Here is a 26,534-nt window from a genome sequence, read left to right as displayed (position 1 = left end):
GGTCAGCAGGGCTTCGAGACCAGCAAGGCAGGAAATCAGAGGAAGGGGTCTAGCTGGGTGATTTTCCTCCAAGTACCTTCTGGGGCCAATCAGAAGATCCAGGGACAAGAGGAGCTGGTCCTGGGTGGTGGTGGGACTCTTGAGCTGGACCCAAGAAGATGAGGAGAAAGAATCAGGTCTGAGACAGAACACAGGCAAAGAGACAGGAGTTAATGAATGACAAAGATACAAAAATGTGTGACTCTTTATTAAATTTACACAAGCACCAATGTTTCTATTGCCAATCACCTCAGACCTAAAACTGCGTACTTCCTGTGCAGATTCAGAAAAACACAAAGACAGAGAAACAGAGTGCCAGAGAAATACTAAGACCAAGTTGGAGAGAAAGAGAAAGTGGCTGGGAGAAACACAGAGGGGTTCAGAGTTTGAGGAAGAGGTGAAAATACCATCCTCTCAATTTAGGATGTGTTTTGGGGAGCTGAGCAGCCTTGATATGATCCTCTGTACATAAGCCTCTTGGGTGGGACCATACTTTAGTGTGTGGGTTCATTCATTCATGCTCTTAGCAAGGATTGGCTGAGCACCTCCTGCGTAAAAAGAACAGTGTCAGCTACTGGAGATAAGAGAAGGGAAGGAGATAGACATAGCCCTTGCCTTCTTGAAGCTTAAAGACAGATCTTAACTGATGACATAATAAATTTATTAATTACAATTGAATCAGGGACTATGGACAAGTAGTACAGGATGCTTTGACAGCTTATGGGGGTGAATGGGGGACTAATGTTAGCTTCTCCCTGGTGGAAGGTGGGAACTGACCTCCGCTGTCGGTTGCCAGAGCTTTAAACCCCACGCCTGTGCTTCCTCCTTACCTGACCACGCCTCTTTTCCCCTTCTCTCAGTCTCTCCACTGCGAGATGTGAGGATTTCTGTCTGGCTTTGGAGATGTTGGGTAGGGAGTGCCCCACCCCCTTGGTGACATCAGAGAGCCAGCTCTCCTCCCGACACATGATTTGAGGCCTTGAGGCCCAGGCTGCCAGTATTGGGATTCTGTCTCAGTGATGTCTTCCTTAGTTTGCTCTGTTTTCAACTTGTGGAGAAACTTACCTCTCAACTCTCCCTTTCCACTTCCAAAATAGTGACCAACTTTATTCATTTATCCATTCATCTGGTGGTTGTTAAGTGCTCAAATCTCATCCTCTTCTGCCTTCTCTGCCATCTCTCCTGCACTTTATCCTTTTCCTCTTTATTGGCTCCTTACCGTTAGCTTTTAAACATATCCAAGTCTCTCCCATCTTTAGACGAACTTCCTTTTACTGTACTCTCCACCCTATCTCTGTCTTCCTTCTTACAGTCAAACTTCTTGAGAAAGTTGCCTAAATGGGGGTCTCCATTTCCTTTCCCCTCACTCCCTCACCTTTGCAAGCTCACTCCTCATAGGGTCACCCCTAACTTTGCAGGGACACTCTGCAGTCCTTATGTTGCTTGACATCTCAGCAACAGCCAACACAGTTGACCTTTTCAGCAGTTCCTTCTCTGTTGCATAAGGAAGGACTTTGCTTGCTTCTTAAACTCCAGAGGTCTGTCTGAGATCCTGTACCCTTTGCATTCTATACACCATAGGTGATCTTATTCTCTCCCCAGCTCAAATGACCTCCATACGTTGCTGGCACCATATCTCTGGTCCAGCTCTTTCTCTGGAGCTCCAGTCTAATCCATTGTCCACTGAAAAACTCCACTTGGGTTTTTCATAGGTACTACAAACATAGTATGTTCTGAACTGAACTTGTCAGCTTCCCCCCCAAATCTGTTTCTCTTCTAGTACAACTATTAAGTTAAATATACTTATTTATTTTTGGCTGTGTTGGGTCTTTGTTGCAGTGCACAGGCTTCTCATTGCAGTGGCTTCTCTTTGTTGTGGAGCATGGGCTCTAGGCACGCGGGCTTCAGTAGTTGTGGCTTGCGGGCTCTAGAGCGCAGGCTCAGTAGTTGTGGCGCATGGGCTTAGTTGCTCTGCGGCATGTGGGATCTTCCCGGACCAGGGCTGGGACCCGTGTCCCCTGCATTGGCAGGTAGATTCTTAACCACTGTGCCCCCAGGGAAGCCCCTATTTATTTATTTTCTTTTTTGGCTGCACCATGCTGCTTGACGGATCTCAGTTCCCCAACCAGGGACTGAACCCGGGCCATGGCAGTGAAAGCCCGGAATCCTAAAATCTAGGCCACCAGGGAACTCCCAAGTTAAATTTAAATTTATAAATATTTATTGAATGCTTACTGCCATACGTGCCAGGGCAAGGACCATGTGCTAGGCATTGTCAATTAAGAGGCCCTCTCTTGGGGAATTCCCTGGCGGTCCAGTGGTTAGGACTCAGCTCTTCCACTGCAGGGGGCCTGGGTTCCGTCCCTGGTTTGGGAGCTAAGATTTCTCATTTTTTGGCGTGGCCAAAAAAAAAAAACAGATGCCCTCTCATAACAATTAAAATACAGTGTGATAAACACTATGATAGGGGAAATACTATCATCTGTTGGAGTACATAGAGGATGTACCCAATTGCCCATGCCAGAAACCTGGCAGCCAACCTTAATTTCTCTTGTTTCCTCACCACTCACATTTAATTGATTACTGAATCTTTCCAACCTGCCTACTTCCTTTAATCCCTACAACTACTGCCCTTTTCAGCCCAGATAATATGACCTTTGAACTAGTCTCCTTGCATATAGTTCTACTCCTCTCCAGTCCATTCTTGGCACAGCAGCCAGAGTGATGCTTCTAAAACATAAAAATGGCCTGCCACTCCCCTGACTTAACCATTCAAAGGCTTCCCATTTTCCTCAGAGTAAAGTCCAAATTTTACAGTGTGGTTTACAGAGGCTTTCTCCTTTTAGCCCAGTGTTTTCACACTCCCCACCACAAACTCCATACTCCAGCCACACACTACTTCCTCACATTCCTAAACAGCATTGAGGTCTCTGGTCCTTTGCATAAGTTGTTTCCTCTGCCTGAAACACTTCCTTTCCCCACTCCTACCAACCTCCACCAGGCTAACTCTTTCTCATCAGCTAGGTCTCAGTTGAAAGGCCATTTGCACAAGAAGGCCTCTCTTAACCCCTTAGAGTCGGGTAGGGGTCCTAACTAGGAAACCCTACAGCAGATTTCACATTCCCACATTATAACTTTCATGACACGTTAAAGGTTATTTGACTTTCTGACTTCCCAGGAAGTCTGTGAGCTCCGCTAAGGCAGAAGCCTATATCTATTTTGTGAATAATCGTATCTTCAATGCATTGTATAGCACAAAGTAACCTCTCTGTACCTCAGCTCATAAGTACAATTAGGTATTAATTAATCTTAAAGGTATACAAAGATGATTAAGAAGGGTCCCTTTCTCAATTACTGATACGTGCTTCCTTGAATAACGTATACTTATTGACAAACTCTTAGCCTTCTTACTCCGCCTCAACTTACCTTTTTCCTTTACATGCTCCCTTCCCTTTAAATGAGATTGCCTGGCTGCATATGCGCTTTAGAATGGTATTAAATCAATATTTAATAGTCACATTCTTTTTTGTTAATAGGATATGTACCCTAATTTTTATTGTGTCACTAACGTAAGTTTATCATAACTCTCAACTCTAAAACTCTGATTCTTATGAACTCGAATCAAGAGTCAGCCATTGCGAACAGCCGCTATCATGACGTCGCCACTTCAGCAAGATGACTGGGGGCCTCGGTTTCCGTCACCGCCCGTGGGCTGCGTTACAGGATTAAAGCGCGCCGAGCCCCACACGTAAAGGTCTCCTCGGCCCTCCCACCAAAAATGTGCTGCTCTGGCACAGTATCTACTGCCTCTCCGTCTCTATGACACTCTTTTCCTGTTTCCTAGTGTTGCATGATGGGAGAAATAGTCTACTTTCCGGGAGTCTGGCCGGGGGAAAGGCCACATTCGGAACTCCATTTCCCGGCGTGCTTCGCGGCGGTCGCTCATCCCACTGGCGGGAGACCGGTTCCGGTTGCATCAGCGTGGGATCCGCGGCGAAATGAGGTTGTTCGTGAGCGAGGGCGCCCCGGGGAGCCTGCCCGTGCTGGCCGCCGCCGGGAGGGCCCAGGGCAGAGCGGAGCTGCTTATCAGCACTGTAGGCCCGGAAGGTAGTCTGCTGGTGCTGGTGGGCGGTGGATGAGCCGGGCGGGACTGAAAACACGCCGACGACCACCCTACAGTTGTCTTCGTCAACCCCGCCCCCGTCACGCACTCCCGTCAACCTTCTCCCGCATTATCCTTGGGCGCCCCATCCCCTCTTTCTTCCCAGTCGTACCTTTCATCCGTCACTTCCCTTAATTACCCTCAATGTACCCTTCTCTTGCCTTCCCTCCTTCCTCTTCCAGGACCTCGCCTCACTCTAGTGAACCTCTTTCCCTTTTCCAACCTTCTCCCACCCCTATCAGGCAACCCCCCCACCACACGTCACTCACATGATAACCGCCAGGTTCTCCTTTGTCGTTCTTAGGAAACCCTGCTTTCCTTTCCTAAGCACACAGAGACACACATACTCTCTTCGGTTTACCTCTTCTCATTCCCAGCCATATGTTTGGGTGACTCTTAAGTGGTTCTCTTGTCAGTCCTCCCAGTTCTCTTAATTTTGTTCTCCCACTGTAGCTCAGATCAGTCTCAGATATCCTGATTACTTTCAGTTGTTCCACTTCTTGGCTGCAGCACTACCCCAGTACCACCACCTCCTCGCTGCAGTCCCCATCTGTTGTTTCCAGCTGGCCGTCTCAGCTGAACACCTGCTGGTCTCTCCAGTTCATTCTGGACCCACCCCCTTTCAGTGCTCCTATCCTGGACCCTCTCCGTGAGACTGCCCATCCCCCCCCGCCCCCCGCCGTAAAGTTGTCCCTCTAAGTTGACAAAGCATTTCTTTTCTTTTCTCTGTTTTTCACCCATCTTCCTCTCCCGGGTCAGAGTGTGTGGTCCCGTTCCTGACCCGGCCTAAGGTTCCTGTCTTGCAACTGGATAGTGGCAACTACCTCTTCTCCACCAGTGCAATCTGTCGGTCAGTACTGGTTCTTGATGCAGGGAGGTGGCTGAATAGAATCAGGGATTATTGTCCTCTGTGTAGCCTTGTTTACAACCACTGTTTCACTGGGGGGTGAGAAATGGGCTAGACAAATGGGCCCCTTTAATTCTACCTCTGTTGCTCTCTTCCTGGGTAGATACTTCTTTCTGTTATCTGGCTGGGAGCAAGATGACCTCACCAACCAGTGGCTGGAATGGGAAGCGACAGAGCTGCAGGTAGGACTGAGATGTGGGGAATGGCAGGCAGGCTCTTGCTCTGCATGGCTGCCCTGACCCGTGTCTCCTGCATTTTAGCCAGCTTTGTCCGCTGCCCTGTACTATTTAGTGGTCCAAGGGAAGAAGGGAGAAGATGTTTTTAGCCCGGTCCGGAGAGCCCTGACTCATATTGACCACAGCTTGAGTCGTCGGAGCTGTCCATTCCTGGCTGGGGTGAGTTGGGCCTTGAGATGGGTACTGGGAAAAGCTGTATGATATACGAATTAAGAGGGAAGACTGTATTCAGAGTTCAGAACTTCCAAACTGCCACTTACTAGCAGTGTAAACTTTAAAACTCACAAAAACACTTTAAACTTCATTTTTTTCACCTTTGAAGTGAGGGTAATGTATTACTGTCCGCCTCAGTGGGTTATTGTGAAGATTAAGAGAGGTAATTTAAAATGCTTAGCACAGTGCTTGACACATAGTAAGTGCTTAGGAAATGTACGATACTGTTATGTCAATTGGGAAGAACCTGAGTGTCTCACCTGTGTACTTCTTCCTTTCTTTCCTCAACAAAGGAGACAGAATCTCTAGCTGACATTGTTTTGTGGGGAGCACTATATCCATTACTCCAAGACCCGGCATACCTCCCTGGTGAGAACTGTGCATATCACTTCTCCACCAGCCCCAACCCCAGGAGCTTGGTGTTGGGGTTACAGAGTGGGCAATAGAATATTGAGGACCCATTTTGATGTGTAGCTTGACAGGGCAGCTATAGCAGAAAGGTGGCTGAGGGAACTGGGAAAGGCAGCTGGAGAAACTTTGTGAAGAAGGGGAGGAGGTCCCTTCCCGCCTGCCCATTCTTGGTCTTACTGATTGCCTCTTTTCTTCCATGCCACAGAGGAGCTGCGTGCCCTGCACAGCTGGTTCCAGACACTGAGTTCTCAGGAGCCATGTCAGCGAGCTGCAGAGACTGTGCTGAAGCAGCAGGGTGCCCTGGCCCTCCGGCCCTACCTCCAAAAGCAGCCCCAGCCCAGCTTCCTTGAGGGGAGGGCTGTCAGCAATGAGCCTGAGGTTTGGAACAGAGCAGAGGGGTCCCCACAGAGCCTCAGTGCGTGAGGTGGTGGGTGGCTTGGAGAGGGACTTTGAGCATGACTGCTAACTTTTTCAGTTCATGGAGAGCAAGGAGAAGAGTTCTTTACTCTACGCACCCCCCCCTCACCTGGTGAGGGATACTGTCCACTCTTCATAGGAGGAGGAGCTGGCTACCCTATCTGAGGAGGAGATTGCCATGGCTGTAGCTGCTTGGGAGAAGGGCCTGGAAAGCTTGCCCCCTGTTCAGCCACAGCAGAATCCAGTGTGAGTAGGCACACATGAGTGGGGCTTGGTTTCTTACGTGGAAATTGTTGATTGAGCCAATACCTGCCTGTCGAATTCTCTTTGCTGACCTTTGATTTTCTGTCCTCTCAACATCTTGGCTAATACTTTGGATATACTGTCCATCAGTCCCATCTGCACCCATGTTTTCAGCTACTTTCTGTCTACTGATTGCACCTAAATCTGTTTTTTCCAGTTCACATCTCTATTCTGAGCTCCAGACATAGTTGTCAGACTATCTCCTAGATTCCTCCACCTCCACTGGCATTGCAAACTCAACGCGTACAAAACCAAACCTATTACCTTCCCTGCCAGCTTCTCCTTCTCCTTCATTCACTTGTCTTAGTGAATGACTCCCACCTTCCACCTAAAATTCCAGGCCAGAAATCTTGGTGTCATCTATCTATACCCTTCTCTCATCTCTGCTTGTATCATTTGTTCCATTACCAGGTTATTGATTCTAACTCCTAAAGAGTCCTTGTATCCATCCCTTCTCCCTGTCCTCACTGCTGCTACCTGAGATTGGGGCTCACCATCTCTTAGCTTCTCCTTCCGTGCCATCCCATGCTCCACACTGCCACCGGAATGGCTGCTTAAAACTGCCTATGTTATCATCTCACCTTCCTTTTCAGAATTCTACAGATGGTTTCTCTGTGTAGTTCACAAGGCCTTTCATGATCTGGCCCCTGCCTGCATGCTTAGCGTCATATTCTGTTACTCTCCTGATAGCTAAGATAATATTCACACACATACGTAGATTTTTCCATTGAAATGAAATGTCTGTAGTTCTGAACATGTTGTTCAATAAAGATTTAAGTGTCCACTCCTTGTCAGGCCCTGTGTGCTGGGAACTGGGTCTACAGAGGGGAACGAAACAGATAAGACTGTGCTCTCATACCACTTTGAGTCTAGTGGTATAGACAGGTGTTTAAAAAAAACTGTCACTCATGAAACTAACACAACGTTGTTAATCAACTATACTCCAAAATAAAATTAAAAGTTAAATAAAACCTGTCACACAAAGGTGTAATTATAAATTTTGGTAAGTACTATGAAGGAAAAGAACAGGATGCTATGAGAACATATCACAGGAGATTAACTTAGAAAAATGGCATTTGACCTAAGACTTGCAGGAATTCCCTGGTGGTTCAGTGGTTAGGACTCCACGCTTTCACTGCTGAGGTCCCAGGTTCAGTCCCCGGGTGGGAAACTAAGATACCGAAAGCCACGCAGCATGGCCAAAAAAAAAAAATAGGGAACTAAGACTTGCAAGATGAGTAGAGTTGGGCAAGGGTAAGTCTAGGGGAAGGGTGTCTCAGATAGAGCAAGCATCGTGTTTGGTTCTTTATAAGGAATTTCTAAAAGGCTAGTGGCTGGAGACTGGTCAGTCAAGGGCAGTTGGGTCAAGATGAGTTTTAAGAGGAAGGCAGGCTGAGATCATATACTCTCACACCTTGTTGTTTTTGCCCATGCTCTTCCTTCTCCCTGGAATGCCTGCATCTTACCTACCTGCTGTACAGTTGTTCAAGAGACCAGTTCTATCATTTCTTTCTCTGTAGAGCTTGTGAGAGTTTTAAGTGCTTCATCTTCTGGGAGCTTCCATTGTCATATTATGTTGTAATTGTCTCTTTTTAAACTTTTTTTTTTTTTTTTTTTTTAATTTTTGGCTGCGTTGGGTCTTCATTGCTGCACGCAGGCTTTCTTCTAGTTGTGGCGAGCGGGGGCGGCTCTTCATTGCGGTGCGCGGGCTTCTCATTGCAGTGGCTTCTCTTGTTGTGGAGCACGGGCTCTAGGCACGCAGGCTTCAGTAGTTGCGGCGCATGGGCTCTAGAGCCCAGGATCAGTAGTTGTGGCGTACGGGCTTAGTTGCTTCGCGGCATGTGGAATCTTCCCGGGCCAGGGCTCAAACCTGTGTCTCCTGCGTTGGCAGGCGGATTCTTAACCACTGTGCCACCAGGGAAGCCCTATAATTGTCTCCTTACATGTCTGTCTCCTCGCTAATCTGTAAGCTTATTGAAGGCAGGGCCTCTCTCTTCTTTTATGGTACACATTTTCTAGCACAGGGCCAAGCATTTGGTAGATTATGATAAAATTTGAATGAATTAATGAAAGTTTGTTCATTCACTGATTTTGAGTATTTCTTTTGAGTACCTGTTGAGGATTGTTTTAAAGGTAATAAAGAATAGGAGATAGATTTTTCTCAGGTGTTTATACAGGCTAACATGTTTAAATGTGTACTTAGAGGAGGAGACAATTGACTAAAGACCCTAGAGCCAAACCAGGCTATCTTCTGTGCTTTTCCTTCTGACTGAAGGACATCCCCAGTGTCTTTTTTTTTTTATTTTTATTTTTAATTAAACTTTTTATTTTGAGATAATTGTAGATTCACATGCAGTTGTAAGAAATTATACGGAGCATCCCCAGTGTCTTGATCAGGCAAATTCCCACCCATTCTCGAGGGCCAACTCAAGTAGTTCTGCCTCTGTGAAGTCTTAGTCTTAGGCCGGAGATACTTGCCTTCCTTCGAGCTCCTTGGGCACTTTGTACCACTCATCGCACTGATCCAGTTAGAAGTTGTCTGATAGAACGTAACCCTCTTGAGGGCAGAACCCTGGGCGTACTCTGGTGGTGCATATCTGCCACCGTAGTAAGCACACTCAAGATGAGAGAGACGTTACAAGGTGACAGAAAAGGAGCACCACAGATTGTGTGGTACAAGATGCTTATGGACTCGGGATACAAGGATGACTGGGTGGAAGGCCGGTTGCCAGTAAAGAAAGGCTTTCCTGAAGGAGCTGATTTCTAAGCTGGATTTCAGAGAAAACTATGGTATTCAGTCATGGGGAGAAAAGTCAGTTAATCCAGGAGAAAACAGTGAGATCTTTCTCAAGGAAATGAGCTGTAAAATGTTCCAGGAAGTAGATGGAACATCTAACTGGATATATAGCATGCAGCTGGGAAGAAGGGTAAGGTTAACATGAGGGAATCATTGGAGTCTCTATTAGCAGAATAGATTATGGGACTTGGTGAGCTCGCAGGATGCCCAGGGTTGAAGGACACGGTAAGTGATGGTAGTCAGCAATTGTAGATTAAGAATGGTTGGAAGTAACGCAACATTGTAAATCAACTATACTTCAATAAAAAAAAAATATTAAAACTGAAAAAAGAATGATTGGAAAGATGAAAGGAAACCTGGTGAGGTGTCAGTGCCAGGGAGGGGGGTGAATACAAGACGTGTGCAGCTGAGCTTTCACTGGTGATGAAGCGTGAAAAGAGAAGAGCAGACTGAGTGACTTCCGACAGCAGATTGAGTGACATGACTAGGAATGATCCTGGGAAAGTGGGGAGGAGAGGGTGGCTATGAAGACAATGGCTGGTTCCTGCTGGTTTGAGTCAGGCCGTGAGGAAGTGACAGATACGGGTTAGGGAGGGAAGAGTCAAGGGATATGAGAGGACTTGGGAAGGCTTGTGTATGGGCTGGCGAGCTGTAAGCATTTCAGGTAGTGAGTAGAGGTAATGTTAACATAGCACTTGGGAAGAAGGGAAGAGGTCAGTGCTGGAAACGCGTTTTTGGGTGGCACTGGCGTCTAGGAAGTCAGCAAATGATGGTGGTTGGACAGATCCTGGGGAGAGTTGTCAATATCCCAGAGTTTGGAGCCTGGGAATGAGCTAAAGGAAAAGGAGTACTTAGGGTAGTAAAGAGAGACAGAGCTCAGCGTCAGAATGAGGCTTCTTAGGAGCAGTACACGAGGCTTGCTTGCTGTGGGCAGGGCCCTGTATTTGCAACCGTAGGGATCTCACGGCTTTTGGGGGAGTTTATACTCCAGTGGATTCATGTGAGGAAAGACTTCAGATGGACGTGAGCCTGTTACAGTAGAACAGATGCATCTGGGTGTTCTGTGCACTTTGGGTCCCTCTTGACCCTCTCTTCTCCTCCCTGGACTGTTCTCTTCCTCTTCCCTACCAGGTTGCCTGTGGCTGGGGAGAGGAATGTGCTCATCACCAGCGCCCTCCCTTATGTCAACAATGTCCCCCATCTTGGAAACATCATCGGTTGTGTGCTCAGTGCTGACGTCTTTGCCAGGTGGAGCCAGCTGCTGGGGGAAAGCCCTGAGGGAGCAGTGGGCCCCAAGGGAATAGGAGGCCTCAAGGGGGGAAGCCGGAGGGATCCTGGGTACATGGGAGGGGCTGAGATGGGGCCTCATGATCACCACATTCCTTCCCAGGTACTCCCGGCTCCGCCAGTGGAACACCCTCTATCTGTGTGGGACAGATGAGTATGGTACAGCGACAGAGACCAAGGCTATGGAGGAGGGTCTAACCCCCCAGGAGATCTGTGACAAGTACCATGTTATCCACGCCGACATCTACCGCTGGTTTAATATCTCGTTTGACATTTTTGGTCGGACAACCACTCCGCAGCAGACCAAGTAGGTTTCCTCTAATCAGGCAGAAATGGAGAGTGGGAGCAGTGGGAATATCTAGGAGACAGAAAGAAGGAACCAAGATTGTTCCCCGCCCCCCACCCCCAAATATCCAGATATTGTCCTGAAATGTGTCCCAGGCATTATTACGGGGATTCATTGTGTGCAGAAGCCTGACCAGGGCTGAAGGTGCAGCTGAGGGAGGGAAGAGACAGGACTTAGGCTCATGGGAAGGACCTGCCTTCCCTCTACCGCCTCCCTTCTCTTCCTGGCCGCCACTGTCTCAGGACAGCCCCTCTCACTCCTGTGTTTATAGCAAATACACTCATTTTCCTCTGCCTGATTATCGTCCTTATAAAAACTGCATAGTAGACAGGCTGCCAGCTGAGAGTTCTGTGCAGTTTAGCAGCACTCTGATTTAATTTTAATTTTTAGGACATATCAAAGAACTAAACAGTCCTATTATCCTTTTGGAGATTTTTGTTAATGAAGAATACAAAACAGATCTGTATTTTACAAAAGTAAATTCTAGAGCGGTGAGGAAAGAGATCGTGTGGGGAGTTGGGCAGTTTATGTGAGGTGTTTGGGCTCATCAGTAAACTCCCTACAGATGACTAAGTGGTCTCTGACTGATTTCTTTGGCACTTGGACTGAATGGGTTTGGATCCTGGGTGGAGTGGCAGGAGGGAGGGGTGCACCACTTCCTCTGACTTCCCCCGGTCCACCCCTCCCCTGTCCCTTGCTCACCTCATCAGAATTACCCAGGATATCTTCCAGCGGTTGGTGGCCCGAGGTTTTGTGCTGCAAGATACTGTGGAGCAACTGCGGTGTGAGCACTGTGCCCGCTTCCTGGCTGACCGCTTTGTGGAGGGCATGTGTCCCTTCTGTGGCTATGAGGAGGCCCGGGGTGACCAGTGTGACAAGTGTGGCAAGCTCATCAATGCCATCGAGCTCAAGGTGAGAGGAGGGTCTCCTGGGAGCCCGGAAGGAGACAGTCTCTAATCTTAAGGGACTCCCGGTCTGGTCCGCCTCAGGTTCTTTTTTTTCTTCCTTTTTTTTTTTTTTTTTAATTGAAGTATAGTTGATTTACAGTGTTGTGTTAATTTCTGCTGTACAGCAAAGTGACTCAGTTATACAAATATATACATTCTTTTTTATATTCTTTTCCATTATGGTTTATTCCAGCTTATTGAATATAGTTCCCTGTGCTATACAGTAGGACCTTGTTGTCCATAGGATTTTTGTTTTAGCATTCAAGACCTTTCACCAGTGGCTCTTCCTACTCTGTCTTGGCAATTCATCACTCAGTTCACTGCATAAATACTTACTGAGCATTTACTATGTGCTTGGCATTGTGCTGGAAAATCGACAAGTTGAGTTCATATTACCCTACCTTTGCTCCTGCTTCATACCACCTGATCTGCATTTGTTTAGTTCTTTCTCTTTTCCATATATACCACCTTTACTTCTACTCCATGTTTATTCATTTGGTAGTTCATTCATTCATTCATTTATTCAACAAACTTTTTTGAGTCTTTAGGGTAGTCACAGTTCTAGGTGTTGAGGATGTAGCAGTGAACAAGACAGATTTTTATCTAGTGCGGGAGGAAACCAACACTAAAGATAGAATAGAGTCACTCCAGGGTAAACTGCCCGGAAGATGTGCTGGAGGGTGACTTCTGGGGGAAGAGTTGAGCTGGGTGATTAGGGAAGGCCTCTCAGAAGTAACATTTGAATTGAGAGTTTAACTGAAGAATGAGAAGGAGCCAGGAGGTGATGAGTGGGGTTAAGAGTGTTCCAAGCAGAAGGACCAGGAAATGCGAAGACCCGAGGCAGCAAAGCGCTGAAAAGGGGAATTGAAAAGGCCAGTGTGGCTCATAGTGAGTCGGGTCAGAGACAAGGTCAGAGAGGTAGGCAGTGACCCGATTTCCAGGGCCCAGTCAGCCATCTGAGAGTGGAATGGCACGCTGCTCTGTGGATAATGGGTAGGAGGGAAGCGAGAGAGAAGGTGGGGAAACCAGTCTGGAGGCCAGTGGTAGCTCAGAAATGGGATGACGATAGCTTGGACTAGGTTAATAGCAGTAGAAATAGCGGTGTGGGAGGGGGGAAGGATTTGAGATGTGTTTTGGAGGCAGACTCTATAGAACTTGATAGACTGCAATTCGGGGTGATAGAGAAGTCAAGAGAATGATGACTTGTATGCTTTTAGCTTGAGCAGCTTGGGCGGATGGTAGTACTATCTATGAACACAGGCAAGATTGGGTGAAGAAGAGCTTTCCTGTGGAATTCAGTGATACTATTTGGGTTTGTTAAGTTTGAGGTGCCTCCTTAGACATCCAAGGAGGGATGTTAGGTAGACAGTTGATAGAGGCATGTGGAGTTCAGGAGAGAGGTACTGAGAGTTATAATTTCTCACCTTCAAAAACCCAGATCAAAACTCATTCAGAAGCTTTCATTGGTTAGCTCCACCTGTTTACTCCTTTCGCCATCATCCTTCAATGTTTGTATAGTCAAGTTGTGCCATGAAAATGAGTATTTCTTGACATTTTGCCGTGTGAAAGCCTGTGCTTGTTTCTCACGCAAGCCCTCTCTCCCTGATTGATTGTAACTTCCTCAAGGAGAGGAACCGTGTGTCTTCTCTTCGTTGCTCTTTCTGCTCCTCACACAGCTGCGTACAGTGCAGGGCTCTGGGTCTAGCCTGTGCTCAGAGAATGCTTTTTCCTATTCTTTGGAGTGAAAGGACACAGATGTGAAACTCTGAGTAGCAAATGTTGTGCTATGCAAACCTGAGTCTGCAAGTTCAGAGAAGACCCAAGTAAGTAGTTCGTGAGTTGGCGGGGTGTGAGCGTGAGGCTAAGCTCGGTGCCAGACGGGGGACCTCATCTCTCTGTGCCTCCCCCCTCTCCTGGACAGCTCCTGGCATGTAGCCTGATCCTGACTGTCCTACCTTGGGTCACCCCTTCTCTTGACTTTCCCTTCACAGAAGCCTCAGTGTAAAGTCTGCCGGTCGTGCCCTGTGGTGAAATCCTCTCGGCACCTGTTTCTGGACCTGCCTAAGGTGAGTGGGCCTTTCCCTCAAGCCAGTCTGCATGGCCTCCCCTGCCCCCTCTGCCTCAGCCACAGGCAGAGGCAAATTTGTACCAAATCACCCTCATATATTTTTAATTTCCATTTTAAAATTATACTTAACATGCTTAAGGTTAAAAGATGTAACAGGAAAAGGGCACAAAGTGAAAGGTCCAGGCCCATCTGCCAAGAGAGATTTACTACTGCTGATTTTCCTTTGTAGCACTTGCACATGAAAGTATTCTTATGCCTTTTTTTTCTCCTTAATACAAATTAGATCATGGCATTCATATTCTTCAGTCTACTTTCTTTCTTTTACTTCACAATGTGTCTTAACCAATTTTTCACTTTAGTGGATTTGCTGCTTTTTTTTTTTCCTTTTAAACTTTTTATTTGGAAATAATTTCAAGCTTGCAAAAAGAGTTGCAAGAATAAGCAGTTGCTAGAACAAAGAACCTCATGTTCTTTACCCAGAAGAACCTCATGTACCCATTACCCAGATTCATGGCTGTTAAGATTTTGCTCCATTTGGTTTAGCTTATTCTCTCTCTCATACATGTATGCATCTGTACTTATATAACCTCTTTACTCTTGAATGCTGCCCGGTGTGTTTCCTAAGAAAAAAGACATATTCCTGCATAACCACAGTATGGTTAACAACTTCAAGAAATTTAACATTGATATAGTTGTGTGATCTACCAGCCATATTCCAGTTTTGCCAACTATTCCATTAATATCCTTTCTAGCATCATTTTTCCTGTAGTGTAGAATCTGGTTCTGGATCATGTATTGCATTTAGTTTTTCTGTCTCTTTAGTTTCCCTTAATCTGAAACAGTTCCTCAGCCTTTCTTTATCTTTTATGACATTAACAGTTTTTAATAATTATAGGCCCTGATTCCCCCTTTTAAAATAGAGTATTCATTCTGGATTTGTTGGCTGTTTTCCTCATGGCTAGATTCAGGTTATGCATCCTCAGCTGGAATACTACATAAATGATACTTTGTTCTTTCCAGATGATACTTTGTTCTTTCCAAAATGATACTTTGTTCTTTCACATCATGGCCATTTCCCCCTCATTGGTGATGTTAATTTTGCTCAATCAGGGTGTTACCCAGCTTCTCCACTGTACAATTAATGTTTTCCCCTTTGCAACTTATAAGCAGTCTGTGGGAATACACTTTAAGACCATGCAAGTACTTTGCTCTTCATTGAAAGGTTCCCTCTAAATTTAGCATCCGTTTATTTAATCATTCTTACCTGAACCAGTTTTTGTTAAGATTTGCCAACTCTGCCACTCCCTCCACATTTACCCTTCTCCTTCATTCATTTATTTCATTTATTATCAGTGTCAACTCATGGATGCCAATTTTTTTCAGTGGTTTATAATTGATTCCTGTCCTAAATAATTTTCATATTCGAATTGTCCCTTATTTGGCCAATGGGAGTCTATTCAAGGTTGTTTCTCTGGGTGTTTCTGAGGTCTCCCATCATTTTTTAAGCACTTCCTTATTTTCTAGCATAGCAGGATATTCTAGATTCATCTTGTTCCAGTCTGGGATTCAACCATTTCTCTCAACCATTTCTCTTCAACCATTTCTCTCAAACCAAGCCCTGTTTCTTTTTTTTTAAGTAGGTAACAGTGTTAGAGACCAAGATTTAAGTGTGCTCATTGCTACTGGGATGTCTTTGCTTCTAGGCCCTGTCAGCAGAGAGTTAGGCATTTGTTTTGGGTTCACACTGACACCTGAAATACCAGGCCAGCCCCATGGGGTTCTTCCTCACTTTCCCTCATCTCATATTTTTATTTCCCTTCTTCCAAACAGTAAGTACTCTGGTTCCCAACAACATTATTTACTCATTTGCTCGATTCTACAATACACCTAAAAATTTCAGAATTGCTTCACCCATACCACTATCAAAAAACCTACTAAGATGAGTTTAGGGTTTATTGGCAGTCCTGCCCCTTCCCCCCCAAGCGCGGGTATATAATCAAATATGTTCAAAATTGTCTTGGCTTAGTTTTTTCCCCCTTTAGTGTGGTTGTGTTACTGAAGTAAGCCAATAAGTTTGGTTCATTTGCTTCTAGTTCTTTTTCTCTCCTCATACTTACTAACTTAATTTTTTGAAAATGTAGAACATCAGTATGCTTCTGAAACATCAAAACCATGCAAAAAGGTATACGCAGAGAAGTGTCATTCCCTTATTCCCTTTCCTGTCCAGGCTACCTTGTTCTCCCATCTCCTGTAGGTGATGGGCTTTGTTTTCTGATTTTGTCTTAGTGTGTTTATTTTTGTAAAGATAAGCCTATATGTGTGTGTGTGTGTGTGTGTGTGTGTGTGTATGTATGTTATTTCCTCTTATACAAAATACAGCATACTGTATATACTCTTTTGCATTTTGTCTTTTCCATCTAACAGTATGTTCTAGAAATGACTCCATATCAGGATTACTCCATATCAGATGATAGAGATCCTTCTTACTCAGGCTTGTTTGTTTGTTTTATTTAAACAGCTGCATAGTACTCCATTTTGTGTGGGTACCATGGTTTTTTGTTTTGTTTTTTAAAAATATTTATTTATTTGCACCAGGTCTTAGTTGCGGCATGCGGGATCTTTAGTTGTGGCATGTGGGATCTTTTTTTTTAGTTGTGGCATGAGGGATCTAGTTCCCTGACCAGCGATTGAACCTGGGCCCCCTGCATTGAGAGCGCAGAGTCTTAACCACTGGACCACCAGGGAAGTCCTGTGGGTACCATAGTTTATTTAACCAGTTTCTTGTGTTTGCCATTTAGGTAGTTTCCAGTATTTTGCAGTTAAAAATACTATTGCAGTGACTAACCTTGTGCATGTGTATTTTTGTATTGTGGGAAGTGTATCTTCAGGATAAATTCCTTAACAGGGATCACTTGCTGTGTCCAGGAGAAATGCATATGTAGGTTATTGCCAAATTTTTCTCAATAGGTGTTATTCCATTTTACATTCCTCCCAGTAGTGTGTGTGTGCACTTGTTTGCCCAGAGCCTCACCAGTAGAGTGTGTTGTCAGGTTTGGGATGCTACAGTATTTATGTGGATGAATCACATGAACCATCCCTTACAAAAGATTTATCTTTGTTTTTCTGCTTACAGAAGTGATATACACTTGTTTTTAAAATTTCAGAATGAGGGAATTCCCTGGCAGTCCAGTGGTTGGGACTCTGCACTTCCACTGCAGGGGGCACAGGTTTGATCCCTGGTCGGGGAACCTAGGATCCCACAAGCCACGCAGTGCGGCCCAAAAAAAAAATGTTCAGAATGAAATACATGGTGTAAAAGTGGATGTTCCCCTTAATCTCATGAGAATAAAGCACTGAGATATAGTTTTCCTCAAAAATTTTTTGGCCTTATGTTAATCTGTGTATTACTATTCTTTATTTTTATAAATAGGATTATATCATATGTTACTGTTTAGCAGTTTATTTAATGTATTTCTGAGATCTTTACATATCAGTACATACAGGTCTTCCTCACTCTTTTTAAAGGGCTTATAAGTATTTCATTATGTTGATATACCATATTTCTTTAAATTCTACAGAACCAAGTGAATTAGTTTTAATTTTTGCTGTGGTGAACTGTGCACTTCTTTATAAACACATCTGTACACACTTATGTGAATATTTCTGTTGAAAAAAATCCCTAGAAGTGGAATTGCTATGGCAAAGTCATGAATCCTTAATTTTAATTATATATCACCAAACTACTCCAAAATGGTTGTACGTATTTATCCTTATGGTGACCACACATGCGACTGTCCTAAACCAGCTCTCTGTGCTTCTCTGCTGTCTCAGTTGGGAAAGCCGCTGGAGGAGTGGTTGGAGAAGACGTTGCCTGGCAGTGACTGGACACCTAACGCACGGTTCATCATTCGTTCTTGGCTTCGGGATGGCCTCAAGCCACGCTGCATAACCCGAGACCTCAAGTGGGGAACCCCTGTGCCCTTAGTAGGTTTTGAGGACAAGGTAAAAACGCTATGCTTTATTCATATCTCATATTATTCAGCCTTGGGATTGAAACCCTGGGCTAGCAGAACAGACTTGATTGTGTCTTGATTCAGTCTGAGGCTTTGGGTTGGCAAGGTTTTCCCAGTGTTCTTGCATCTTACTGTGTCTCCTCCCTCCTGACCCTCCAGGTATTCTATGTCTGGTTTGATGCCACCATTGGCTACCTGTCCATCACAGCCAACTACACAGACCAGTGGGAGAAATGGTGGAAGAACCCAGAACAAGTGAGCAGTTTTTTGTTAGCCTGTCAAAGACCTGGGGAGGGTGCGTGTATAGTGGGGGTGGTTAGCGGTGGGTAGCTGATCTTTCTTGGGCCTTTGAAGAGGATGTCAGGAGCTCTGTCTCCCAATTATATTCCATAGGTGAGCCTGTATCAGTTCATGGCCAAAGACAATGTTCCCTTCCACGGCTTAGTCTTTCCTTGTTCAGCCCTAGGAGCTGAGGACAACTACACTTTGGTCAGCCACCTCATTGCTACAGGTACCCTGGGAGATTGGAGAGGGGGATGTTCTTAGGGAATGAGGGCCAAGACAGTACTTGGAAGAAACTCCTGGAGAGGTGCTAGGTCTTGAGTTAGGAGTTGAGATGGAATAGGAAACAATTAGAACATGGAAGCTCAATGCAGAAAAGGAAACAAGGGCTTCCCTGGTGGCGCAGTGGTTGAGAGTCCGCCTGCCGATGCAGGGGACGCAGGTCCGTGCCCCGGTCCAGGAGATCCCACATGCCGCGGAGCGGCTGGGCCCGTGAGCCATGGCCACTGAGCCTGCACGTCCGGAGCCTGTGCTCCGCAACAGGAGAGGCCACAACAGTGAGAGGCCCGCATACTGCAAAAAAAAAAAAAAAAGAAAAGGAAACAACCTGAAGAGAGCAAAAGTCCAAAGCTAAATTTTGTAATGGGTAGAAGTAAACAGAAGACCAGAATGCAGAGGAAGGATCTCCCAAGTTCTGTGCAGGCCATCTACTCTAGAACTGAGGTTGAGGGAGAGGAAAGAAGAGTTAGTGGGTCAGAGAGGAAGGACATGATTTTTTTTTTTTATACAGCAGGTTCTTATTAGTTATCTGTTTTATACATATTAGTGTATATTTGTCAATCCCAATCTCCCAGTTCATCCCACGAGGAAGGACATGATTTGAACAGATGGTTCTCATTCTCCTTCTCTGTCCAGAATACCTGAATTACGAGGATGGGAAATTCTCTAAGAGCCGGGGTGTAGGAGTGTTTGGGGACATGGCCCAGGACACAGGGATCCCTGCTGACATCTGGCGCTTCTATCTGCTGTACATTCGGCCTGAGGGTCAGGACAGTGCCTTTTCCTGGACAGACATGTTGCTCAAGAATAATTCTGAGCTGCTTAACAATCTGGGCAACTTCATCAACAGGTGGGACCTGGTGAGGGGTGAGAGTCAGCAGATGAGCCTGGGGTGGGGCTAGTAGGCCACGTATGCTTGGTGCGAGTTAGTTGTAGAGATGTGATTTAGCAGAGTTGGTCACAAAGTGAATTTTTGTGAATTATTTTCTTATTAATGTTCTTTGTAGAATTGGAAATGTGTTTTTTCCTAGCAAAAAGGTTCACTTGCAGACCACTGAAAAGTTTGGCTGAAGAAGGGGGTTATTTTAGCATAGGGGTAGGAGACTTCTGCTGTACTTTTCAGTTTTCTTACTTCAGGCTCACATTCCATTATCGGTCCCTATCTCAGCTACTCTGCAACCTAAAGAAATATCCTCCATGGCTACACACGCTTTCAGGTTTGCTCATTAACCACATTGAACAGATAGTCCCTACTAGAGGATTTATTTGTTTGGTAGCAATTAATGCATATTTCAACGTGATCATTCTGAGTTTTTAACTTCTTAAAAATAAACGGTTGCTTAACTTTATTAGTTCCCTTTATATAAGGGATATCTGTATATAAAACGTCTGTTATGTGCAGACTCATATTCTTACGGGAGAGGGAGAATAAGGAATTAATTTGTTAAGTTTTGCCTTCCAGCTTGAGGGAGCCAGGTGGTTTCAGTTCTGAGAAAATGCAGAATTATGAAAATCGTGTCAAATTTCTCTAAGGAGACTGGGCAGTAACTTCTCTTTTCTCTCCCCTCTCCTGCCCTCCTCCCATCCAGAGCTGGGATGTTTGTGTCTAAGTTTTTTGGGGGTTTTGTGCCTGAGATGGTGCTCACCTCTGATGATCGGCGCCTGCTGGCCCATGTCACCCTGGAGCTCCAGCATTATCACCAGCTGCTAGAGAAGGTTCGGTAAGTAGCTATACCTCTGTCTCAACTCAGTGATCTGCTGGCATGTTGAGAGCCCCATACTGGTCCCCCCAGAACCTTACACCTTGGCCTGCATCCTTCCTTCCCAGGATCCGGGATGCCTTACGCAGTATCCTCACCATCTCTCGCCATGGCAACCAGTACATTCAGGTGAACGAGCCCTGGAAGCGGATTAAAGGCAGCGAGGCTGACAGGTAGGTAAGGAGGTACGGTTGGATCTAGGAATAAAGTGGCTGGTAGGCTACGTCCTCCTGGGGGTCGTGACTAATATCTTTTCTTCCTCAGACAGCGGGCAGGGACAGTGACAGGCTTGGCAGTGAATATAGCTGCCTTGCTGTCCATCATGCTCCAGCCTTACATGCCCACGGTTAGTGCTACCATCCAGGCCCAGCTGCAGCTCCCACCTCCAGCCTGCAGCATCCTGCTCACAAACTTCCTGTGCACCTTACCAGCAGGACACCAGATTGGCACAGTAGGTCTCTAGATTTGAAAGAGCCAGCTTCTCTCAAAATTCCTGCTTTTGCCAAGCAGCCTCTGGGGAGGGGTCAGGGAAGAACTTAACTTTGGGCATGAGACTCTCATAGCTATTCGAACCCCTTCCCCACTCATCCCCACTCTTCACTTAGGCTTGTTTCTAATATTAAGTCCTTAGTATTGGTTTACAAGCCCAGTGTTTTCTGTAGCTCACGTATCCTCACTGTCCTTCATGCCAGGACCCAAGGGGCAGGGAGAATACAAAGTAACCACTTCCTCAACACAAGGGGATAAAAGTATGTACACCTCTAAGCTTTTGCATCAACCTAGCATCATTAAATAGTTTAAATAACTTTTGACCCTAGTGAATGCTTTTTCTGGATTCTTTACTGAAATCAGCAGGTATTTGCTCAGTGTTACACTCTGTAAGAGTGTTTTTTCTAGACCACTGAGTTCCTAAATGTCAGAAGTTGGGGTGGAGAGGCCCTCTATATAGTCTGGTAGAGTTTATACCTAATCAGTGAATGATTCTGGAATTCTTTTTTTCACAGGTCAGTCCCTTGTTCCAAAAACTGGAAAATGACCAGATTGAAAGTCTGAGGCAGCGCTTCAGCGGGGGCCAGGTGAGAAAACTAAAGACTGTGCCTCACCCACCCACAGTTAGCATCCTCCAGTAGCCCTCACTCACCCCTCTTTCCATCTATTGGCCCTGCTGCTTCCTCACTTCATTTTTCTTTCCTGTCTTAGCTAGAAGAGTCCTTGTCATTAAAGGTAATCACTTTCCCCCTGAGATGTTATATAAAACTTGAGGTCAGGGAATGTATATGGTAGCAGGTGCTAACTCTGTTGTTGATCTCAAGGCAAAAGCATCCCCCAAGCCAGCAGCTGTAGAGACTATGACAACAGCTGGACCACAGCAGATACAAGTGCTGATGGATGAAGTGACCAAGCAGGTACGGAGCTTAAGCCCTATGGGAGGCTGGAAAAGCTGAATCCTAAATAGGTCGTTTCTGGTCTCACTGTTGTGATTCCCCCATCCCCTCTTCTCTTAGGGCAACATTGTCCGGGAATTGAAAGCACAAAAGGCAGACAAGAACCAGGTTGCTGCAGAGGTGGCTAAACTCTTGGATCTGAAGAAACAGTTGGCTCTAGCTGAGGGGAAACCCCTTGAAACCCCTAAAGGCAAGAAGAAAAAGTGAAAGTGAGAACTTGGCTCCTAGAAAGTCACTTTAATGGATGTGGACAGTAATAAATAAATGTACAATCTCTACATACATGCCGAGACCCTCTCCTGTCATCTACCCTAAGTTTTCCCCCTACTGAATAGATGGGGGTGGGAGGGGTCCATCGTTGGCACTGGTGAGAAGGTGGTCAGTAGATACTTCCAGGAAGGGTCGGAAGTGGCCCGAGGGGGAAGTGCTGGTCCCAGCCGTTCATGCTTGGTGCACATTAACCATCCGGTCAATCAGGGCTCGGCGAGTCGCCTCCACTTCCCTGGTCAGGCGCTCGATTTCCTGCTTGAGCCGTTCGTTCTCTTCAGCTAGCTGTGCCACTTTTCTTTCGTTCTCTTGTTCTTTCTCCTTCATGCGTTGCTTTCCAGCCCGTGCCGGGGACTGGCCACTGTGTTTCCGTTTCCTGGGTCTTTCTTGGTCTTCCTCTTCTTCCTCCTGAGCCGGGGAGCTCTGACTGGAATCCGGAGAGCTGGGGCTCTGGGAGGTGCGCGTGACCGCTGCTCGTCCTGGCTCCTCGGTCAGCCAAGCCAGGGAGGCGGGGTCAAGAGTGGTGAAGGCTTTTGGTTCTTCCTTCAAAGGAATGAGGAAAGGCAGAGTAGGTGTTAATTAGCTGAGAAGAGACGGGCAGCCCCTGACCAGCGTTAGGCCTAGCATTCTTACCTCCTCGTTTCCAGGGGGTGAGACATAGGTACCGCCATTTTCATCTGAGGACAGCACCTCCTGCAAGTCCTCATACCAGGCTTCCAGCTCCCAGCTGGACAGTGTCCCGAAGGAGAAAGGCAGTGACTCAGCTGCCATCTCTGTGGCTGGATCAGGCTCTGGGAAAGGACATAGTCAGGATAGTGGGTGGGGGAAGAAGCTCCACAAAGCCGTCAGTCTACGGGTTGGCACACTGGCCTGCTGCCTGTCTGTTTTGGTAGATAAAAGTTTATTGGAACACAGCCACATCCATTTATTTACATATTGTTTACGGCTGCTTTCATGAGACAACAGCAGAGATGCATAGTTGTTACAGAGACTATTCTGTGTGGCCCTCAACGTCTAAAGTACTTACTGTCTGACCCTTTAAAATTTACCAACCCCTGATCTAGAATGATATTCCGTCTTTGCTTTTGCCCAGCACATGAAGAAGCAAGTGCCTGGATGTGCATTCTTATGGGTTCCTGGTAAAAGTCTTCGGCCCCCCTTGGGGAACTCCACTGGTTGTGTCCAGGGGCGGTCACCAGACCATCTGTGCTCCTTTCTCCTCCTGTGTGGGGAGCTTGGGCAAACAGTCCTTGGGTCAGTCTAACCTTGGTGGGGACGGAGGTGTGGTGAGACCTCACCTGACTGCTCACTCAGGGCCAGCTTTCAATTAGGACATGCTCTAAGAATAGTGATTTGGTCACCTTGTTAGGGGCAGGTCAGGAGGATGGATGTGGCCTAACAGCAAAAGCCTGCTCAGATTCAAACCGTCCTCTCCCACCTTCTCTAGGTGTTTTCATAATTTCTTAGGGCCCCAGTAAAGGGGGCCTAAGCAGCAATTCTTAGGAGCTGGTTTTGGGAAAGGGTTGGTTAAGTTTACCTGCTTTCAGGTGTGGTGATGTATGAAGATACACTTCCTTCTGGAACACTGTGGTGATCAAAGATAAATGTTAGCCATTTCTGGAAGGGGGGAGACAGGCAGGTTCTTTTATCTCCAGCTTCCTACTGCTCCTTCCTTACTTCTTGTCTTATTGAGTATAGTTAGTTATTGGTCCCTGTAGCCATTTCTAAGGACAGAGAAGAGCCTGACTTCCTTTATTTTTAGTTGCTGACATTTGTAGTCCTGATTACATAATAACAAAATCCTGGCCAACTCAGCTTTCTCTAAATTTAAGGCAGTCCTCAAATCTGCCAGGGTAAGGACTGGACTACAGGGAAGGGAAAAAATCAAGTGGCATTTTCCTAATTCCATTCCCACACTGACATCCTCCAAATGTGTATTTCCAGTCTAGACCTCTCCTGGGACCTCCAGCTCTAACTGCTTACTTGCCATTCTCTTTTTGGATATCTAATATGCATCACAGACTGAATGTGTCCAAAGACCAACTCCTGCTAATCTTCTCCTTCCAAGGTCTTTCCCATCTCGGTATACAGCAACTTTAGCTTGAGCCAAAAACCTTGGTATCATCCTTGATTCCTCTCCTCTCACACCCCACAATCCAATCCAAACCACCAGCAAAACTTCTTGAGTCATTCTTCAAAACCCCAGAATCTAAACACGTCTCACCAGTTCCACTGTTTCTAATCTAGATCAAGTTACTATCATCTCTCGGGTGACTGCAGAAACCTCTTGACTGCAGGTCTCCCAGTTTCTGCTTCTGCAACCCCTCCCAGAGTCTATTCACAACAGCCCCCAAAGTGAGTCTTTTAAAACTTAAGTCAAGGGCTTCCCTGGTGGCGCAGTGGTTGAGAGTCTGCCCGCCGATGCAGGGGACACGGGTTCGTGCCCTGGTCTGGGAAGATCCCACGTGCCGCGGAGCGGCTGGGCCCGTGAGCCATGGCCGCTGAGCCTGCGCGTCCGGAGCCTGTGCTCCGCAACAGGAGAGGCCACAACAGTGAGAGGCCGCAAAAAAAAAAAAAAAAAAAAAAAAAACTTAAGTCAGGCTGTGTCATTCCTCTATTCAAAACCTTCTCATTTCACACATATTAAAAGCTAAATTCCTTAAAACGGCTTAGAAGGCCCTCCACAATCTGCTCTTTCCTTGCTCTGTTTTTCTCATTGACCACTCTCCGTCTTGCTCACTCTAGTCCAGCCAACTGGCCTCCTGTTCCCTAAAGATACTATGCATGCTCCCACCTTAGGACCTCTGCTCTTGCTATTCCTTCTCCTGGAAAGCTCTTCCTTCCACATACCACATGGCTTACTGCCTTGCCTATTTTTAGGTCTTTCATTTAAATATCACCTCAGTGGGGGAATCCCTGACCACCCAGTGTAAACTGTAACCTCCACTCAGCATTCTCTACCCTTCCATGCTTTAGTTTTTTTCTATGGCACATGTTTGCTTACTGTATGCCTCTTCCCACTGAAATGTAAGCTCTTTGAGAGGAGAGATTTTTTTCTCTCTTGTTTACGGATAAATGCTGGGTCCCAAACTTAACCAGCATAGTAGGTGCTGGTTAAGTATTTGTTAGGAATCAATGGATAAATGTCCCCAATCTCTCATAGGGAAAGGAGGACGAAGTCCAGAGGCAGAGCAGCAGCTGCCTATCCCTGGGGACTGTAGATGCAATATCGTCCTCAGTGCTTCTGTACAGGGCTGTCCTCCCTGGAGAACCCTCCTTGCTTTCCAGTGTGTGGGACATAGCTTTCATCATCAGTGGAGCCCCGGGCCAGAGGGCTGCAGAGCCAAGCAGGGGGCTGACCTGATGCAATGGTTACACAGAGATTAGCTGGAGACAGGACAAGGGGAAAGAGGCAAGGACCAATCCCAGGGGAAAGACAATCCACTGGGGTGACCTCCAAATGGCTTCCTACACTTAAAAGATCCAGGATGCTCTCTTCTGCAGAGGGCTTAGGGACCTCTGGGGAAAAGGAAAACTCATCTCTGCTCCCCGTCCATCGACATCCCTCTTCCCAAAGGCTTGTGTCGGTCTTTTAAGATTCTCTCCTCTGCAAGGGTGCAAAAAGAATGTCCTGTGGAGGGTCCAAAAGCCCCATCTACTGACGTGGCTATGCTGGCCCTGAGACGCTGCGGCTAAGACAGGATTGGGGGTGGGGGAGGACGCTAGTGGCAAAGTGGCGGCAGCGGCCTGAACCACTGTCAACCAGCCTTCTCGGCGCGGGGATGTGTCCTGTTGCCCCGCCTCCCACCCGGCAGGCCTAACAAGGAGGCCTGGGGTCTGCAACGGGAGAGAAAAAATCTTCCTAGGGCAGCTGGGGCCCCTTCCCTGAACAGCACAGAGTAAGGCCTATGCTCCGGGCAGTGGTGGGATGCTGCTGTCGTGCGAAGGAAGAGGAGTCTGTAAGCACTACTTCTGAATGTAGGCTTCTCATCCCTCCCCCGGACGGTCACTTCACTTCATTGCGGAGGGTGTGGGACCACATCCTTAAGAGCGGATGCCCTAACTTTAAGGTGACAACTGGTGTTCACGAGGATGGGAGGGTAAAAGGTAGATGGGGGAATCAGTACTCGCCTCTCTCCTCAGGTTCCGGCTCTGATTTTGGCTCTGTCGCTGCCACCCGCTCATCTTCAACATGATACACTCTATGCCTTAGACTCAAGCCTCTGACCCGGATAGCGCGGAGCTGAGATCTTTTAATAGGGCCTTGCCCTCCTCTCCGGAGGCGGATCCAGAAGCCTACCAATCATAAAGCGGCACGCCGGCATTGGCCCCGCCTCATACCTTACATCCGCCAC

At 46.5% G+C, this 26,534-nt stretch overlaps 4 protein-coding genes across 7 annotated transcripts in view; 1 reads left to right on the top strand and 3 right to left on the bottom strand.

Annotated features, from left to right (window-relative positions):
• The window catches only part of ARHGAP9 (Rho GTPase activating protein 9), an 11,899-nt gene extending 7,163 nt beyond the window's left edge, over positions 1–4,736 (bottom strand). For both annotated transcript variants that reach the window (XM_070046517.1, XM_030866528.3), the window contains exons 1-2: positions 4,563–4,736; positions 77–144 (exon numbers count right to left, since the gene is read on the bottom strand). In XM_070046517.1, the coding sequence (XP_069902618.1) occupies positions 77–144; positions 4,563–4,572 (78 nt within the window). In that variant the 5' untranslated portion in view covers positions 4,573–4,736. The remainder of the gene's footprint in view (positions 1–76; positions 145–4,562) is intronic.
• Positions 3,951–22,202, top strand: MARS1 (methionyl-tRNA synthetase 1). 3 transcript variants are annotated; one of them, XM_060306913.1, is made up of 22 exons: positions 3,951–4,146; positions 4,961–5,051; positions 5,212–5,290; positions 5,369–5,503; positions 5,851–5,926; positions 6,174–6,346; positions 6,525–6,631; positions 10,617–10,733; positions 10,876–11,079; positions 11,829–12,030; positions 14,057–14,131; positions 17,965–18,135; positions 18,306–18,401; positions 18,540–18,657; positions 19,344–19,557; positions 20,297–20,428; positions 20,536–20,640; positions 20,732–20,918; positions 21,472–21,543; positions 21,668–21,691; positions 21,781–21,873; positions 21,973–22,202. In XM_060306913.1, the coding sequence occupies exons 1-22, from the start codon at positions 4,038–4,040 to the stop codon at positions 22,117–22,119; spliced, it is 2,727 nt and encodes a 908-aa protein (XP_060162896.1). In that variant the 5' UTR covers positions 3,951–4,037; the 3' UTR covers positions 22,120–22,202. The 3 variants fall into 3 exon arrangements, with proteins under 3 accessions (XP_060162896.1, XP_030722376.1, XP_060162897.1); XM_030866516.2 differs by lacking the exon at positions 21,668–21,691 and having other exon boundaries at positions 3,952–4,146; XM_060306914.1 differs by lacking the exon at positions 3,951–4,146 and having other exon boundaries at positions 5,400–5,503.
• Positions 22,135–22,950, bottom strand: DDIT3 (DNA damage inducible transcript 3). Its single transcript, XM_030866526.2, has 2 exons — positions 22,813–22,950; positions 22,135–22,722 (listed from the first exon to the last, which is right to left on the bottom strand). Exons 1-2 carry the CDS (start codon positions 22,948–22,950, stop codon positions 22,354–22,356), a joined length of 507 nt encoding a protein of 168 aa, XP_030722386.1. The 3' UTR covers positions 22,135–22,353.
• Positions 22,835–26,534, bottom strand: LOC132598009 (DDIT3 upstream open reading frame protein). The gene is made up of 3 exons (XM_060306915.2): positions 26,311–26,534; positions 23,717–23,764; positions 22,835–22,970 (listed from the first exon to the last, which is right to left on the bottom strand). Exons 1-2 carry the CDS (start codon positions 26,371–26,373, stop codon positions 23,723–23,725), a joined length of 105 nt encoding a protein of 34 aa, XP_060162898.1. The 5' UTR covers positions 26,374–26,534; the 3' UTR covers positions 22,835–22,970; positions 23,717–23,722.

This window comes from Globicephala melas, chromosome 10 (genome assembly GCF_963455315.2).
Source record: "Globicephala melas chromosome 10, mGloMel1.2, whole genome shotgun sequence".
Taxonomy (NCBI): Eukaryota; Metazoa; Chordata; class Mammalia; order Artiodactyla; family Delphinidae; genus Globicephala; species Globicephala melas.
The sequence above is the reverse complement of the archived record's forward strand: the minus strand, read 5'-3'. Positions and strand labels throughout refer to the sequence as shown.

Excerpts from the sequence above, each read along its gene's own strand:
- MARS1 (XM_060306913.1), top strand. The coding sequence starts at position 4,038 with ATGAGGTTGTTCGTGAGCGAGGGCGCCCCGGGGAGCCTGCCCGTGCTG. Across the intron at positions 6,632-10,616 it reads CAGCCACAGCAGAATCCAGT|GTTGCCTGTGGCTGGGGAGA; the intron begins GTGAGTAGGCAC and ends CTTCCCTACCAG. Across the intron at positions 10,734-10,875 it reads AGTGCTGACGTCTTTGCCAG|GTACTCCCGGCTCCGCCAGT; the intron begins GTGGAGCCAGCT and ends ATTCCTTCCCAG.
- LOC132598009 (XM_060306915.2), bottom strand. The coding sequence starts at position 26,373 with ATGTTGAAGATGAGCGGGTGGCAGCGACAGAGCCAAAATCAGAGCCGG. Across the intron at positions 23,765-26,310 it reads GCCGGAACCTGAGGAGAGAG|TGTTCCAGAAGGAAGTGTAT; the intron begins GCGAGTACTGAT and ends TGATCACCACAG.
- DDIT3 (XM_030866526.2), bottom strand. The coding sequence starts at position 22,950 with ATGGCAGCTGAGTCACTGCCTTTCTCCTTCGGGACACTGTCCAGCTGG. Across the intron at positions 22,723-22,812 it reads CACCCCCTGGAAACGAGGAG|GAAGAACCAAAAGCCTTCAC; the intron begins GTAAGAATGCTA and ends ATTCCTTTGAAG.